Source organism: Dermacentor variabilis, chromosome 7 (genome assembly GCF_050947875.1).
Source record: "Dermacentor variabilis isolate Ectoservices chromosome 7, ASM5094787v1, whole genome shotgun sequence".
NCBI lineage: Eukaryota > Metazoa > Arthropoda > Arachnida > Ixodida > Ixodidae > Dermacentor > Dermacentor variabilis.
In genome coordinates this window covers 104,119,923-104,138,799 of record NC_134574.1, presented here as the reverse complement: position 1 = coordinate 104,138,799, position 18,877 = coordinate 104,119,923, and the positions used below count along the sequence as shown (strand labels likewise).

At 46.2% G+C, this 18,877-nt stretch overlaps 1 protein-coding gene across 3 annotated transcripts in view; it reads left to right on the top strand.

Annotated features, from left to right (window-relative positions):
- Nucleotides 1-13,246, top strand: part of LOC142587732 (protein Skeletor, isoforms B/C-like) — a 38,330-nt gene extending 25,084 nt beyond the window's left edge. For all 3 annotated transcript variants that reach the window (XM_075698937.1, XM_075698936.1, XM_075698935.1), the window contains exons 8-11: nucleotides 185-384; nucleotides 4,862-4,951; nucleotides 6,193-6,244; nucleotides 13,076-13,246. In XM_075698937.1, the coding sequence (XP_075555052.1) occupies nucleotides 185-384; nucleotides 4,862-4,947 (286 nt within the window). In that variant the 3' untranslated portion in view covers nucleotides 4,948-4,951; nucleotides 6,193-6,244; nucleotides 13,076-13,246. The remainder of the gene's footprint in view (nucleotides 1-184; nucleotides 385-4,861; nucleotides 4,952-6,192; nucleotides 6,245-13,075) is intronic.
- The last annotated feature ends 5,631 nt before the right edge of the window (nucleotides 13,247-18,877 follow it).

The following is an 18,877-nucleotide window of genomic DNA, read 5'->3' as shown; positions in this document are numbered from 1 at the left end:
CGCAGTGGAGGGCGACAGAGAAATATACCTTAAGAGACGAGAGGGAGTCAGCTCACCCAAGGCAAGGGTAGTCGTAGGTTGTTGAGAGAGGTATTCATCGTCAGGAGACGGCAACGTGACGGTGATGATCTTGACGGTCGTGCTTTATGAGTGTCTATGCTTATACGTCGTTTCGCGCATCCAGGACCGGCAAGCTGGAGCGCTATGACAGGAAGGACGTGATGGTCAAGCTGCCCCTCGGTCACCACTGGAACGAGTACAGGTGGTTCTCGGTGTACTGTATGGACACGAAGCAGAGTTACGCCGACATCGGCATCGACATGGCTGTGGCAGAGAAGCTGCCCCTGTACGACCCCAGCTCGGCCGGTCCCCCTTCATCGTCAGGTACGCAAGCATCGCTTTGCCAGGTTCAGGATAATTTGTCGAGGAACGCACTTCAGCGATCATTTCAGGTCATAAGATTCCTCCCTATTTTTGTGATCTCCTCATGAGATGGCCGCTCTAGAATTTTTTTGTCTATCGTAGCTTCCCACCTTGCTAACCCCCATTTTACCTTCATACGTATTTAAGCTGCCCTTACCTGGAGTTCCAGGCAGGCCCTCAAAAGCTCATTGATAGTGCCCTTATCTCAAACATTCTGTTACTCCACACCAGATAACTGCATGCAATTATGTAGCATCACTCAAAACTCCATACAATAACGTGGTGCTACTGAATAAAGGGGAAGTCCGAGCTGATGTTTCCATGTTTCTTCTTAATAGCGACAGATCGGTAGAATCGACTGCCGTTGTTTTGATCAAGGCGAGACCTAACGTATATATTTCAATTGTCTCAAGTTTGAACAAAAAGGGTATTAAGGACCGTCGACGTGCTTTGGAAATTTTTTCTCGCCGTGAAAAATAAAATATCGATAGACTGCTTTTGCTACAAGGTGAGCGCACAGTGTATAAAGATGGCAGGGTCATCCACACTACATGCAGTGGTACCCCGTTATTATGACCCTCGTTAACGGTGGCTCGAATTAGGGACAATTCTCAGGGGTGCCAAACTTTTCTAGTGTATGTTATGCAATGTTACTGGGGAAACTCGCTGTCTAAACAATGAACAGGGAATGAAAGCACATAGCCCGTAGAAGACCATGAGTTTTGGCACGATAATATTGCTACGAAGCGCTGCAGGAGCTAACGACAGTGAGGGGACTGACGAAGATGACGATCGCCGATAGTCAGGGACACAGGCTCCATCTTGTATGCCTGTCTTGTGCTCGTTGTACAGGTCTCGTAAATATATTGTCGAGCATCTTTTCTCCCCATAACAATAGAGAGTTTTAGAATACAAGACCGAAACGTTTTGGAGCCCCAAGGAAATAGCGTCGAAGCCACTGCGCATGCGCGAGACGCAAACTGTGTTTGGGTTTTGCGTTGGGAAAGCTATTTCACTGATTTAGCGCGAGGCCAAGTAGCGGCCCCAAAAGCTTTGCGTTAGCAAACAAGGCGACACCCATCGAAGCGACGGCTCTAACCTAGCACAAAACTGGGTTCGATTCATGGTGACGCGTGAAGTTTGCAAGCTAGAAGTGACTGCGATTATCGCTTTCTCTCAATTAGCGTGTGTTATGAAGATTGATTCATTAGACGCCGCTGATTCTGAATTCGATTGTGGATTTTACGGCTCGTAGGCCCAACACGGCTAAGCTTGGCTGGTGAAGGCACGTAATGTTGGTTTGCTCAAAACTAAGCGCAATTAATTGTTTGCTGCTTACAGAGTAACCTCTACATTGTAATTAAACGCGAATACACGCAAGTAAAAATTACCATTCCTATCATAAAATGGTATATTTGATTTATTTATTTCTAATAGCCTTTCTTTGACGCCGTAGAGGCGCTGTCAGCGCAAGACGCTATCCTCAAACGTAAATCCCTATTCTAAAACTCTTCACTCCTGTGTGCCCCAACGCTAACGCCCGCAAAGTTCTTTGGGGCCCCAAGTTGTTGGGGCCTCTATTCTAAAACTCTCCAATATAGAAAGCGAATAGACGCGCTGAGGTAGCTTAGCGGCTATGGTGTTGCGCTACCAAGCGTGAGGTTGCGGGATCAGATCCCAGCCACAGCACCTGCATATCGATGTGGGCGAAATGCAAACACGCCCCTGTCCCATGCAATGCGGGATGTTAAAGATCCTGGCAGTCCAAATCAATCCGAAGTCCCCCACTACGGCGCACATCATGGTCAAATCATGGTTTTGGTATACGTAAAACCCCAGAATTCAATCCTGAAAGCATAGAGGGGAAGTGGAATGAAGGGACTTCCTGTTAAGGAAACAAGCCGCATATCTACTGCCGCAGCAAGCTCATGATAGCTTAGCTTCTCCCACCCTTCTGGAATTGTGCCTGCCTTTTGAGATTAAATGTGGACTTTCAGTGAAGCAGCTGTTTCACTGGAATTTTATACGCAGATTTCAATTGGAACGTGGTAGACATTCCTACTATGTACTAGCTTCGCCAGCAAGTTTGGGTGTCTCCTACTGCACTAGAATTAAAGAAAACTTTACGCACATTGCTGCGTATCTTGTTCCCAAATAATAATCGTCGTCTCTGGAGTGGGCAAAAAATACTCTCGAGAAAGGTAACCACATGGGAAGAACTTCATTGGGTGTTTCTGAGTTCGCTGTGACTCCTCAAATGTGACTGATGGTCTAAAATGAATATTCAAGAATTGTCATAATGAACCTTAAGTAGCTAAATAATCGAACTTCAAAAACAGCGTCATCCCCGACGACTACGAATAATATGCGGTTGGTCTCACTCTTGTATGCTGAAACGCTCTAAACTTGTAGTTTGGCTCAAGTTGCGTAAAGCACACCGTATGTGGCCAACCTCAGAGAATGGCGATCAAATGGGCAATTGTTGAAATTGCCTTTTTTTTCTTCTTTTGCAGCTTCAACCGCCTCCCCCCCTTCTAGATTTTTAAATTTAACTACGGTTTTCATCACAACAGCCTTGTATGGGGCTAATGAGCTCTCTGGGGCTCTAATTCCTCTATTACACAATTTCTCATCCCTCTAAACTATCATAAAAAATAATTGCACATGACGAGGCTTGCTAACAAAGCATAAACTACATTTAGGGTCACACAAAGCCCTAATGCCTCGGTTAAACTACGTGATGATTAGTAATGTGGATTAACTTTTTATGCAGAATGACTAAGTGCGCCAAAGAAACGGTCAAGGGCAAGCAGTAAAAAGCATGCATGGGCCCTAACACCTAAAACTATTCCAATGTGTTTATATTCCAATCTCCTGAGGTCAAAATTGCGTAACCGTCGACGCAAGCATCCTACCATGGTACGCAGTGTTGCCTCAGCAGCCCAATCAAACGCCCTCTTAGTTTATAGGAGGTCACTTTTCTTGCTTTCAAAACGAATAACATTGCCTAGGTTGAGCGCTTTTTCGTACGTAATTGGCTGCCAGTAGGTGAGGAGCACACTCAAGTGGAGATGGTTTCGATGGGGCCGAGCCAATGCACCGAAAATAGACAACCAGATAAAAGGGGTGGTGCCGGCACCTACGATTGGTCCGCTTCCCCGTAGCTTGCTATGGCTGGTCGAAAATAGCGGCGGCATGCAACGGAAGGTTGAAAATGCCGCTAAAACGGATCCTCAGCAAGGAAGAGTTGGCAGAACGAGGTCTTAAACATACGGAAAGTGCTCGAAAACGTTACGCGTCCACGCAGAAAGGCTTATTATACGCGAACAAACTCATGCTCTCCGGCAGGTGCGAGTAGCCAGTGCCTGAGCGATCGGTGGCAGCCGTCTTTTGTTCCTTTCGGAACGGGGCAGCCTGCGGCTATTCAGAAAAAAATTCGGTTTTGTTCGGCATATCAATGCATCTTCAACGCGTGCATGTCACTGTGACGCAGTGAGTTTTCGCGGTTTTGTGGCGTCGTGTGACAGGCAGGTGAAGTGGGCGCAGCCGGAAAACTTTTGACCAGTAGCCGTGGGCTAATGGCGAAAAGGCGTCGAATAAGAAATAACCATTTTTCTTTTTTTTCGGTTGAAAACTGCATGATCAGGGTGTGCACGTCATATTAGATGGGGAGCTATAACGGTTTTCGTGACGTCGCGTGACAGACAGGTAAAGTGGGGGTGGTCCAATAAAGTCTTTTACCAATTGCGCATGTCTGATTGCAGAATTGGAAGAGAAAAGTTAGGAATAGTTTTACGTTATTGCGCCCATATATAACGTATATGATGGAATATATGTGAAATTAAACGTTAGTGAAGAGGTAATAACATTACATATAACAAGATGAGGCACGTACAATTGTGCTTCATTTCCTGTTACAGAACGTGTCTTCTCATGCAATGTTTATATTGATGCACCCCACAGGTCAGGATTGTATTCTCACGCAAGTTTTAGGTTTACGAAAGGAAAAATTGTCATCCACTCGACAGTCCATTCAACCAAACGGGTTGCTCACACTGTACCTTCCACCCGAATGTACTCGTTACTGCTGCAGTCAGGTGGGACAACTTTTCCTTTCGTGAACCTTCCTCTGCACCTTGCGGCTTTCCGCAGAATAAATTTGCCATAGCTTTGTGTCCAAGCACTGCACCGTTTACCAAGAGAAGCTTGGTTTTAACATACGCCACAGTATGCTTTCTGTCAACGAATCCGTTTCAAATGGCAGAGCCATTCATGCGATACTGAATATTTCAGTGGTTCCGGAACGCTTACAGCGCCAGTCTTCTCTCGGTAGCATTAGGCCTGTAGATTTCCGGCTGCTGTAGCTGCACTGACTCGGGATTTACTTTAAAAGCGACGTGAGCGGCTCTAAAATATGTCCATGTTTACATTGACGCAGGCTCGCTCTTTGGTCCACTCTCGGCGCTGTCTACGCTTAGTATGAGCGTGGCCATGCTGCTGGCAGCTATCGTACTCCTGCGATGAAATGGTGAGTACTTTTCTATCTCTCTCTGTTTAGTTATTTCTCTGGCACATAAATACTAGGCCGGGGTTCCCTGAAAGAACAACTCATTGGAAAAGCACGTGGCGAATGGCAATTTCACGAAAGAACCACATACTTAGCGGGTAAACTTAGAAGTGGTACTTAACTGATTAAGTATGCCCGCATTTCGCAATGTTTCCTTACATCTTCATTCACATTTTATTATCACTTATCACGTGTATCGTGAGCCTGGCTCTGAGGACAACTATCGTGGGGCGTATGTGGGGCGTATACGGCGTATGTGCCAATGATGACAGCAAAAATAAGGAATGATTGCAATTAATCGTTTAAGTAGTCGCAGTTACGCGCTACAGGGGGCGCATTGTTTGCGACAGCAGATTATTGGACAGCTATACCAAGTAATGCTAATGTGTTATCATCTCCTGTGAAACTGCTGTGAAACATGAACGCATCTCAATCGACGGCCACGGAGACTCGCTGTCGCTGTCGTGCTGAAGAGCGGCAGCAGCGGCGAGCGAATTTCCCCTTCGTGCTTCCTCAAGCTTCAATGCAAACCCGACGCGCGAGAACACAGCGCACATGGAGCCATCAGCTATTTCGCGTCGCCTAGCCTTCGAACCCAGCGCGAAGTACCTCCACGAGAGGACGCGCGTGACAGCGCTCAGCCGCTCCGTGCGCAACCGCAGCCGGAGTGGAAGAGGAAATACGCGCCAACGTAGCCCCTTCCACCTTCGCTCTTAATGCGCGCATTTCTTCCCGCCTTCCGCCCTGACCTGCGCGAGAAGATGCCGCTGCATCAAGCCATCATCCTTCTCGCCTAATCCTTGGAAGCTTTAATTCGCACCTACAGCATGCGGCGCGTTGCCGCGATCTCATTACAATTGGACGTTATAGAAAATCTCACGGCAACGCCGACGGTGACGGCAAAATGACGACAGGAATTCGCCTACAGTGCCCATATATTTGCCATCGCAATAAAATATCGCCGCAAGTTTCTTTCAAAGCGAAATTTTAATTCACCTCTGTGTACCGTATGTTCCCTCAACTTGAATGCAAAGATGAATTCATTGATCATGACTGCTGTACTGGTTCTATGTCCAGACCAGTTGTATTATTATACGTTATGCGTCTATTGTTATCATATTAACTAAGCGTCAGGAAATTGCAAACTTACAATGGAAATACAGAGTTCTTCACTCCTCTAACAGTGCTGTCCTTTATTCCAGGGACCGATCATCGCTTGAAAATTTGCTGATGGTGGCTGCTTTTTTCAGTAAGGTACGTCTAGTCCCACACAGCTATGCTGTCGATGAGCGCTTCTTGCCTTGAAACTTTCTCTTGCCTTGAAACACACACACACTACATATATACGAGAAGAAAGGTAGAACTGAGGGCTGAGAGAGCCGATTTTCGTTAGTCGAAGCATAGGAAGTGAATAGCAAATTACTCCAAAGAAAGCACAGAGAAAATTACTCGTTTACTTGAACTGTTCAAATGATAAACGAAGGGAAATGAAAGTAGACGAGTAAACAACTGACTGCGGGTGGGATACGAATCCACGTCTTCGCGTTACACGTACGCGCGTCAGGTAACGCTAGCTCCCGCGGCATTTCCTTCTTTTTTAGAATTAATTGCTCCGAGCCTCCAATATTCCTGCGAACTTCTCGAATGATGTCGTTAATAGCTCGTACTATTTTGTTTCTCGGCCACAAAACGCGCTATGAACGCCACAGCCACAAACGAAGCGGGGTAAAGTAAGCGAATATATTTCTATTAGAAAGCTGCACCTAAGCACACTGCCAACAACACTAAGCTTGCTGAAATGCGGTGACCGAGCACTGTTGCAAGGCGAGAGCTTTGCTTCTCGGGCTGTCGGTAAGGACGTTACCTTGTAGCAAAGTCGCGCTCAGTCTTCAGATCCTATGGACAGCTAACACGCCTGATGTGCTTAGATGGACAGCTAATAATCAATAGTGCGCTCCGCGCACTGATGGTTCGTGTCATTGTCGTAAGACAGGCCTCACACAAATCTCATAGTTTTACCATTCGAAAGAATCGCGCCTAATTCCCGCACTGAGTATGCTTCAAAGATTATGTCTTATGCGGGAACATGTCGCTTGGACCCCGCGCCAGCACACATCTGCATCCCAGCCTACAAAAACGCTTATGAATCTTCCTTCGTTTCGACTGTTGTCTCAACCAGATATTTCAGTTAGTTGTGAATGACAAAAAAGAGTCATAATTATATGAATATAACAAAGTATGGAGTCAAGAAATACATAGGGGAGATTATGTGGGGTTTTGTAATGGAAATGTACTAATTAATAAGGAAAATCAGAAACAAAATAGGCGAACAGACAACTTGATACCAGTGGACGCTAAACCCACACCTTCCACATAACACGTGCAATGCTCTTCAAATTGAGCTAAGCTGGCGGCTGTCCTATCGTCGCCCTTCTTGACTATCTTTGTTTGTGCGCTAGATCTGGGCGTGAAATTGTTACCCAGTGCCACTCGTGGCTACGGATGGTGCTTTTTTTTTAACCACGGACATCACGTGGTACACGAACTCAGCAGCACGGGACCAGCCAATAAGCCCTCGTATGCCACCTGAACACATCAAGGCTTCAAGAGTCGCGAGACTCGCTATGCAGTGAACGCTGTAGTGCGCATAAATAGTTTCATGCAGTGTATGTTGTTGCGTGCGTTTTCTGTGTATGGTGAATGTCAATTGGTTTTCTTCTACACGTTTCATTTCTCATCGCAGTTATGTAGAGTAGCTTCTCTCATGTCTATAGCTTTCATTATTCTCTGACAAAATTCCTTGTCGTTTCTGAGCTTCCTGCTCTGTGTTCCTCTAAGGAACGATGTGGGTGCAATCAGGCAAGACTAATTTTCGGTCTCTCTTTAACGAGCTAGACTCCCGCAGACTACGGCGTGGTTCAGTGTATTGTAATGTTTTAGCGACAGTCCTTGACTGAACTTCCGTGTGCCGGCAAACTGGCGCTATCTAATCGTAAGTAGACAAGGGCACCGCGTTCAACATCTGGCGCAGAAAGTTATGCGCTGAAACCACCTGTACACTGGACAGCTTTGCGGCTTCATGCTGGCTGTAACAGCTATGCGCAGCAGCTTTTTTCCACTTGTAACTTGAGTAATTTAAAGAATTCAACCGCTGACGCATGGCTAGATGTCTATTTTGCGCGCATATGAGCTACAGCTCCGCCGTAGTGAGCTCCGTCGCAGATGCTTAGAGTCGTGTGCATGACATCAACCAGATTTCTTTGGTTCTTGCTTTCCTTGTTTATTTTTTTTAACCCAGCCCTAAGGTATCCGGAAGCAGTGATTCCAGTAATCGGAAGCGATCGCAAGGGCAAATATTTTAGCTATTGCGAGGTGAAACCTCTGCCATTCTAGATCACCGCGTGGGATCGCCTCACCTGTATACGTATCGCAGCGTGCCCCCATTTCCTGGTTTCCTAACCTCTTCTTTCGCGTAGTTTCCTCTGACAGAATCTGGTTGGGCGTAACGCTCGAATACCGACCACAGCAGCTGGGACGACTTTTGCGTTTGCAGGGCACGGCTATGGCGGCGAGAATGCTGCGTATGTGAGAACAGCGCAGCAAACTCAGTGCGACCTGCACGCGCTGTTTCTATGCGCGTCCTACGAACCGTTTCTATGCGCGTTCTGTTGGCACACACGTCTATCCTTTCGATATGGCGGTAACCGTCAGCGCGCGGCGAGCTCATGCACCGTCGATAGGGTTCTGGTCACCCTACCGATGATAGGGTGAGCACGAGGGCGTGAACGCGCCTTGAATGGCCGTGTGTTTGGTATCGCAATAAAGCCACAGAAATTCATTATATGCTTTCCAGTGAAAGAGCCGTTCTCTCCGTTTCAGCTAAGCGTAGGCATTTCCTAGCGTCAGCTGCCGTTTGCTTTGCGTAAGGTTACCACGAGCGGCACAAGGTTTCAGAATAACCGAAGATATAGCAAGGTGGTAGGGAATTGTGGCACGGAAAAAATCTGCAGATCCGATGCGCTGTGGGAATCAATGCTAGGCGAAGTATTTTGCAGGTAGCTGGCAACCCAGCACCGTCTGGGGTTCTTCGAAGAGTTACCTAATGGACCAACATGTTTGTGCAAAGCAAGCTGTTTATTTGACGGGAGTCTATTCAAAGCATTAGCTGCAGCGAGGCTGGAATGGGAGAAGCTGACGCTCCCACTCATGACGCAAAGAGTATTGAGACTGCTCTCATTGCCTGTAGCCTAATGTAATCTAGCCGGCGCGCATGAGCTCGTGCCATCTGATGCGATGCACGCACAGCTGTCTCAAACAGCTATCTGGCATTTCCGCGAGATCGTGGCGTAATGCTTAGAGCATCGAGCTGCTGCGCTCAGCGTCACCAGTTTGATCCCAACGTCAGATGCTTTAATTTCCTTTTTGAATTCCTCAGGCTGAGCACTCGGAAAATCTGTCCGTGAGTCCGTAAAGCGTAACACGATGCGCTCCACAAAGCCGAAAAATTCGGCAGGGACACTTGATAAGGCTTACGTGTGAGAATGCGAAAGCATTGTACCGTTTGCAGACCTGGGAACGTCAGGAGCGCGCTCGTGTTATACACTCCCGACGTGGTGCCACCTCCTCCCCATTGGCTGCGCCGTCACCTACCCAATGACGCACGTACTAGGCCACACCTTCAGTCGGCCCGCTCTCTGTGACGTGCCGTGTGCAATAACGCACGCCCTAGACACGCCTTTAGTCAACGCGAACCGTGGAGCCTCCGCGGCGTCGAGGGAGCCTGCTTTGTCTGGCACCCCGGAAGCCCGGGTTCGGTTTCCACCCAGACCGAAACGTACCGAGTTTTTCCTTCAAGGCCATCAATTTATTTTGCTTACAAGAACCTCCCTGAGAAATTTGACGTCAAACCAAGCATTGTTTTTTTCACATGTTTTTACACTTTGTGCAGTCGGCCATTTTAGACACCATCTTCCGGTCACCCTGACGCCGACTGATTTTCGCATAATGGGGCATATAATGTTTTACCATTAAAATAAAATCAGAACGATGCATTTGAATGGGAAAGCGTTGGCGGTGATGAGTTAAGAACCTACGACCCCGTGCTCACAAGCCGAGTGGCTTATCCTCTGGGCTACACACCCACTTTCTTATATTACTAGGGAGCAGTGGGTAGTACGTACGCTGAACAAGAAACGGTGCCGGACTGGATGTCTTTTTTGGACGTGCGTGCTTTTCTGACCTTTGATTGTTCTTTCATTCACCTTAAATTTCTAGAGCGCTTTCTTTATGGTGTTTTGCTTAAAATTCTGGGCTAAACACCCACGCTTGCAGAAGTTGAATGTATCTAAACCATATGAATGGATTGTGCCGGCAATACAAAACAAATATGAAGGAGAACAGTGTTTATGAAGACATTCTTGAAAGATTTGGTGATGATGGAATAAAAGCCATCTATAGGACCTCATGTAGAGGAGACTTCGAGCCTTGTAAATATCAGGAAAATTCCAGTTTTGCCAACACTTCATGCCGAACACTTCACATACCCGATGCGTTTCGGGGGTCGCAGGATTCACCTTCCTTTGGGTTGTTCTTTCACCGACCGAAATGTCACCGACCTCTGAGGGCACATGCTTCGCGTTGCGCAACACACACAGATAAGCAGTGAATAAGTTGGTAAGGAAGATAAGGAGTGATGAGGGGTTATGCGGGTCTTATTACAGTGGATAATGGCTCGACGTCGATGGGTAAGGTGCTAAAGAGTGATAAGTGCTTACAATAGTCGGAGCATTTCATATAAAGTATCATTATAAGGATTGATAAGTGTCGGATCAAGTCAGGTAATACTGATAATGGTTGGATCATGTCTGATAAGGTTAATAAGGACAGAGAAGGATTGATAAGGGTTGGATCGAGTTCGATAGGGTTGATAACAACTCGTAATGGTTGATATGTGTCGCGTCCAGTCGGATAAGGTTGATAACGACCGATATGGGTGATACTGGTCGGATAAAATTTGATAAGATTGATAATGACACCAGGCAATGTGGAGATGACCAAGTGGCAAAATAATTACATATACTTGGACAACTCCAATGAAGTTTCTGCAGAATTTTGTTTTTCAGCCTCTAATAGCTCTTTTTTCAATGTTCCTGACCTAGCTTCCACACTTCTGAGATTGTATTCGTACAGGTACTTGTTGGTTCCTTCGATGTACGATTATGTGAGACACCTCCTATTGGCAGTGAGAGAGATAGAGAGAATCTGCAGATTATATTGTACGATGTATATCCGGACAACGCCAAACACCTTTCATACATTCTGTTAAATGGGCTATTACAAGATCACTTTTATGAAACCAGGTGAGACAGGAGCCTACCTACCTACCACAAACTGCCGCGAATGAGCCAAAGAATTTTTTCCACAACAAATAGGTCATGAGTGTAAACACCGACACAAGTACATAGAACGAACGTTTTACGCCTGCCTTTCCATATATTTTACGCAATTCTGTTTCGTGAATTTTGACGGCAGTTTACGTATTATTTTCGCTCTCGACGTGTGCTTAGGTCGCACCGCAGGAATGGATACCTCGCCTGATCTCCGTAGTTCATTTAGGTATCTATGAGAAGGTTGCCTAAATGTTATTTCAACACCCATGACACTTGTAAGGCACAAATCGGCATAAGAATTATATCGCAACCATGGTTGCTTTAACCTAAAGTCGTCGTTGCGGCATTACTGGGTTGTTTAAGTTCACCATCGCAAGATGTCGTCGGTAGCACATGCAATTATAAAAAAGTAGCTACATGTGATTCTAAAACTATAGGACCTGTTTTATTACGATCACAAAACACAGACATTCAAGGTATTGCGTTTGCACCGTATAGGCGCCTTCACGCTGTACTTCATCGACAGCTCTTGTACAGCTTGCGCGCGGAAAGTTAGGTCGCCACCACAAACAGACCAGTTAGGTGCGTTTGGCTTCAAAATCGACGAAGCGAAGTCAACGCACCGTGATGGGTAGCTCAATCGGCTCGGCAAGGGCGGCATCAGCGGCCTTTGCTGACATCAGCGTTGTGCGAAAGCGTATTGGCGCTCTTGTTTTAGAGCAATGTTCATGTTGGACAATTGCGCACTGGTCTCGGCGGAACGTGCAACGTACGCTAAGTCAAAGGCGATGTCCAGATCCACGTCTCGTAAGATGGCGCCCTCTTTATTTAAATTGCGGATCTTAAAGGCTATGCTTTTCTTGGTTGAATGGAGCGGGAGCGACTTTGAGAGCTGGAAACTCGTCAAAGACATCGGGTTTTCGACAGCTTCCATTAGGCGCTGGTTTTCAATGGGTCTCATCTTACGCGCCCTGGAGGTGTGACACCAGCAACGATGCTGTCAGCGTTTCTCATTGTGTCAGAGTTGTGACCCGCCTGGTACCTCTTTGGTGCTCTTCCTGGTGCGTGCAACATCGCATCATGTCACATCGCGTAGTGTTATAGCACACGTGCTAGAAGCAAAGCCAACGCAAAACCTTGCAGCCCCTTACAATTTCTGGACTTTCTATGAAACTGACATGCTTTTTCTTTCCCACTGAAGCTAAGTTGCCGTTCATTCCGCGCTCAATGTGACTATACTAATGCAAAATATATGTACATCACCGAAATACTGACACCAGGTAGAAACCTAGTTTTTAAACCCTTTTTAGAAGAGAAGACAGTAAAATGCAAGGAATAAGGAACTTTGAAACCCACCTTAACAACTGAAGCTGTAACAACTCAAAATTGCAAGTGGAGGAACAGCCACCGCCTTTGACGGTGCCGAAGAAGTTTTCAATTTGGTTCGTTCTATGCTTAACAAAAGGTATTGATTTTTTTTCTGTATTTCCGTCTTCTGCCCAGCGTGGCATCCAGCCTATGTGAAACAACTTTGAAAAAGAAGACACCACGGTTGTTATATCAAAAAATGAAACGGGAACTGTGTTAGTGCTCAAGGGCTTCTGTTAACCCAAGCACGTGCTCGAAATTTATTACTGCTTTTTCTTCTATACTTTTGTGCAAAATATAATGCCGTCATGCCGTACGTTCCATGCAGGTGCCAGTGCACCATGGCCGTGTTCGCGCAAGCAACCAGGAATCAAGTGCGGTGGAGTGATGGACCCAGTTGATGTCAAATCCTTGACAGCGTGCATAGAAGATGGACTTTGGTGGTGCTAGCGTGTCCGTGCTGTCGCGAATAAAAGCTCTCCTGTAGAGCCCATTTTTATCTGTTGCGTCATAGAACGTGATCATGTTTGCGATCGTAGTGACCTGAACCTTGAATCAAACCAGCTGTGGTGGCTCAGAAGCAGTAGCGCGTTATACTACTGTCCCATCCGACCATTTTGATCACTTTGAAACATCGTTCCAGTGCACAATTGAACAAGGACGAGAAGAGAAAGACAACACGAACGCCGGAAAAAAAACTTCTCGTCCTTGTTCAATTGTGCGCTGGAACGATGTTTCATAATGCTAATCATAACCAACTAGCCCAGCTGTCCATACTTAGCATTTTGATCCCGATGGATCCCAATCCGGATCAAATTTCTCGATCGCTCCGTTCCTCCACCTCACCAAGGAAACGAATCCCGATGGAGATATTCAATTTCGATCGGACCTGATCACGATCGAAAATACCCCTATCAAAAAATCTCATATGACACGTATGCCACATACCCAATAATCTTGTATGATCATATGAGAACACTTATCTTTCATATGCGTTGTCATATGGCCATACAGATTATTGAATGTGTGGCATACGTGTCATATGCGATTTTCTGATAGGGACCTTGTGGCCGCATTCCGATAGGTATACGTGATCTAAGCGCGTCCTTAGATATCGAGTTGATATCGAGTTGACATCTATTCTGGTGCTTACCGCAGCACTTTTAGACAGACAGCCAAAAGAAGACACACACGCGAACATATTTTTCTTGTTCTGTCAGCAGTTGTTCATTAAACAATCGATGGTTTAATACACAGGTTCGTGCACGCAAGACCATTCACATACAACACAACGGGAAGGCAACACATACCCTACACATACTCCGCCTACAAATCACCCAAGTAAAGCACATCATTAAGAGCAGTACAAACTGCCGACAAGGACTGCAAGAAAAAGATGCACACCGAATCTTGCAAGCCCTCATAATTAGCAGATTAACCTACCACCTCCCATATCATAACCTGACTCAGACCGAGATGCACCAGATGGGCACCCTCCTCCCTACAGCACTAAAGCCAGAGCTGGGCCTACCCCAACATGCGTCCACGCAGCTCCTCCTATGACTCCGGGTGCACAACACCATCCGCGAACTAGCCGAAGGTCATCTTAACAGCCAATTGCAACGTTTACAACAAACAACGCAAGGGTGCCTCATTCTATCCTGGCTAGGATACCAAGCACCAAGAACACCACAACACAAAGGCCGCACAATTCTTGCGCTTAGCATTCCCAACAAAATTCACGTGGCCCCAATTCCCCGGAATAGGCACTCTGACCGCCATAAAGACCAAAGAAATGCATGAGCACAAGCCCTGGCTAGACCCTTTGGTGGCGATGACACGTCGAACGCATCGGTCCTATGCACCGACGTGGCCCGCTGCCCACAGAGTCGTGCCCTATATATATATATATATATATATATATATATATATATATATATATATATATATATATATATATATATATATATATATATATATATATATATATATATATATATATATATATATAGATAGATATATATATATATATATAGTCGTACTAGATAGTACCGAAATTTTGAGGGCTTCGGCCTCACTCAACACTGTGGACAGCGGCACAGCGGAAGAGGCTGCTGTTGCCCTAGCCATCGTACAAGCTTCAACCATACCGGCACCGGATGGACCTATCACACCCGACACACACCGCATCCTTAGATCATTACAACCCACAGCGTTACACGGGGTGCGTATCGTCTGGACACCTAGACACGCCTCTCCCCATGGTAATGAACGCGCTAATGCGGTAGCCCGAGAGCTCACTAACCGGGCTCCATTGGAAGAACTGTCCAACTCAGACGACGCACCGACAGAACCACTGAGCTACACTGAAACTCTACAACACTACACGCATAGCAGGAGACACTTCTCCCACCACATAATTCCCTTAACCGAGAAGATGCCGTCGCGTGGCCGACAGCTTCAAAATAATTAACTTCGCTGCCATTTTACCTTCAGCTCTTCCACCCCACACAATATCGCTCATACTGTCCCTAGTGTGGAGCAAAGCCCACAGTATAACATTGCATCTTTGAGGGCCCACTCCCTCCGTGTTACTCCCCTATTCCTTTACCTTCACCTGCCTCCTGGGAGACTGCGAAGACCAGCTCAGACCCGCAAGAGCAGCGACGGCTGGTCCGGCGGGCACGCGGAGTCATCATCATCATCATCCTGGTTACGCCCACTGCAGGGCAAAGGCCTCTCCCATACTTCTCCAACAACCCCGTTCATGTACTAATTGTGGCCATGCCATGCCTGCAAACTTCTTAATCACATCCGCCCACCTAACTTTCTGCCGCCCCCTGCTACGCTTCCCTTCCCTTGGGATCCAGTCCGTAACCCTTAATGACCATCGGTTATCTTCCCTCCTCATTACATGTCCTGCCCATGCCCATTTCTTTTTCTTGATTTCAACTAAGATGTCATTAACTCGCGTTTGTTCCCTCACCCAATCTGCTCTTTTCTTATCCCTTAACGTTACACCTATCATCCTTCTTTCCATAGCTCGTTGCGTCGTCCTCAATTTGAGAAGAACCCTTTTCGTAAGCCTCCAGGTTTCTGCCCCGTAGGTGAGTACTGGTAAGACACAGCTATTATATACTTTTCTCTTGAGGGATAATGGCAACCTGCTGTTCATGATCTGAGAATGCCTGCCAAACGCACCCCAGCCCATTCTTATTCTTCTGATTATTTCCGTCTCATGATCCGGATCCGCCGTCACTACCTGCCCTAAGTAGATGTATTCCCTTACCACTTCCAGTGGCTCGCGGCCTATTGTAAATTGCTGTTCTCTACCGAGACTGTTAAGCATTACTGTATTTTTCTGCAGATTAATTTTTAGACCCACTCTTCTGCTTTGCCTCTCCAGGTCAGTGAGCATGCATTGCAATTGGTCCCCTGAGTTACTAAACAAGGCAATATCATCAGTGAATCGCAAGCTACTAAGGTATTCTCCATTAACTTTTATCCCCAATTCTTCCCAATCCAGGTCTCTGAATACCTCCTGTAAACACGCTGTGAATAGCATTGGAGATATCGCATCTCCCTGCCTGACGCCTTTCTTTATTGGGATTTTGTTGCTTGCTTTATGGAGGACTACGGTGGCTGTGGAGCCGCTGTAGATATCTTTCAGTATTTTTACATACGGCTCGTCTACACCCTGATTCCGTAATGCCTCTATGACTGCTGAGGTTTCGACAGAATCAAACGCTTTCTCGTAATCAATGAAAGCTATATATAAGGGTTGGTTATATTCCGCACATTTCTCTGTCACCTGATTGATAGTGTGAATAAGATCTATTGTTGAGTAGCCTTTACGGAATCCTGCCTGGTCCTTTGCTTGACAGAAGTCTAAGGTGTTCCTGATTCTATTTGCGATTACCTTAGTAAATAGTTTGTAGGCAACGGACAGTAAGCTGATCGGTCTATAATTTTTCAAGTCTTTGGCGTCCCCTTTCTTATGGATTAGGATTACGTTAGCGTTCTTCCAAGATTACGGTACGCTCGAGGTCATGAGGCATTGCGTACACGCGGAGTGGCGCGAGCCAATAGGACCCTGAGCTAGGGGCTCCGCCCTACGAGGAAGTCACCCCAAGTCATTGCAAATAAGTGTTTCTTCCTCTCTCTCTCGGTCACCAGGGCGTGCCTCATAACGAAATCTTGCTTTTAGCACTTAAATCCCCACAATTCATTCCTTCACTACCTTCACTATAGCACCTGAGGTCGTAGGTTCGACACCCACAAAAGATCCAAGGCTCATAACCACTTCGGTCCAAGCCGATGTTCCGCCTCCTATGATCCATAGAATATGTAAATATAGAAACAAATAAGCAAATAAATAAATGGACGCCCTTATCAGCGTTTGCATGCACCCGCGCCACGGATTTCGGACACCAAGCGCGGACTTCGGGGCAGTAGCACTAGATCGCTCCGAGTGTTGTTAGGGAAGCGAGAAAAAGGAGACCCACTGCAGCACACCTGTCATACATGTCTCGCATCGACAATGGCAATAGTTTGTCAGTACATCACTTCAATGCTAGACTTATTACCGTTGATCGTTGCCGAGGGATGGATTCTGCCGCAAGTTCTTGTGGAGCTTGCGTACTTTATTTTAATGGTAACAGCACAGATATCTTCTACATAAGTTTTTTTATAATTTTCAATGTACTTTACAGCGTCTGAATTAAAAAATTTTTGACATCATACTTCGAATGTTTCCAAAATATGTTTGTTAGTCAATTTTTCTCGTACTCAGTTTTTTTTTACACAGCGGACGCTTGGGCGAGCTTAAAGTGCGTAATTTTCAACGTACCGTGCACTCAGCGACGAATAATATACATTGGCACATGCACAAAGTGGTGACTTCCATCTAATAGATTTACGAGTACGAAGTCTCAATACTCTTTACTGCTTTGTTATTCCGTGTAGGTCCAGTATATGTTTTAGGTGCGAGTCAGCGTTGTGTGCTTATGCCATTCTGTGTGTCAGGCCATTTTTGTGCGCCATACATGGAAAACATTTCAGTTGCTGGGTAGAACTGTGAACATTACCAAGTTGTTTGAAATGTTGTGTCGCATATCTGGAGTCAAGACTCGGCAACAGTTAGGTCAAGCTCCTCATAGAGTAAGCGTTTTTCGGCATTCTCCAGTGTAGCATTAAGAGGTAATATTCTGCTTTGGCTGTCTAACTTCAACACAACACGCGACTTCTCGTCTTTGCTGTCCTGTTCCTGAGGTGGGAGGGTGCTGCTTAATGTATCACACGCGGTACCTATAGTCTTACGGCATAACATTCATTTTTTACATGTTATTGCTTGACTGTTCATTTTCGCAGTGGCAACAGTTCCAACACGCGCAGCCACTTCCGAAGCTGCAGCAGCGCCTCTGCGGAATCCAGCGAAAGGTTGTTCGGGAAAACACCTCGTGATCTTCGCGCCATCTGCACCAGATTTAAGTGGTTTGCACTGCTACAGACTAACGTTTAATTCCCCGGTGCATGTCGCTGTTTGGGTAACATTTTCTGTGCTTTCTTTGTGTGCGTGCGTTGGTGTGTACGTGTGTGTGCGTACCTTTCTTGAGTGCCGCATGTCTTCAGTGAAGCCACCCGAGTACATCCGGAGGCGATTGATGTAGAAAAAAAAACTATCGACTTGGTTGTTCATTCTTGATGGCTTTCACAATTCGCTATTTCTGGGCTCAATTGTTAGAATACGCACAACGCAAGTGTGGAAAAAGATATGTAAAGCTTCATTTCTTTTTTTTGTAATATTCACTTGTAACGCAAGCAGCGAGAAATGAGACTCGGATGACTATTACAGCCTCTCGCTTAGCCTCTCGCTTGTCGGCTTTCTTGTGTCCCTGTCAGGGGAAAAAAAATGTGGGCCAATCCCGGAAGTCGTGCAATACTTAGCTGACCCGCAGCGAAAGTGAAGCAGGCTTCAAGCACTCACCAAAGGAAAGCGAAAAGTGCATACGTTCTGTGGAATCACTCATATAAAATACAGAACAGCATCCGTTTCAATACCGAGCAAGCATTCTAAACAAGCGTTTGAATCATGCAATCGGTGATCTGGGTTTCCTCAGAATAGTGAAAA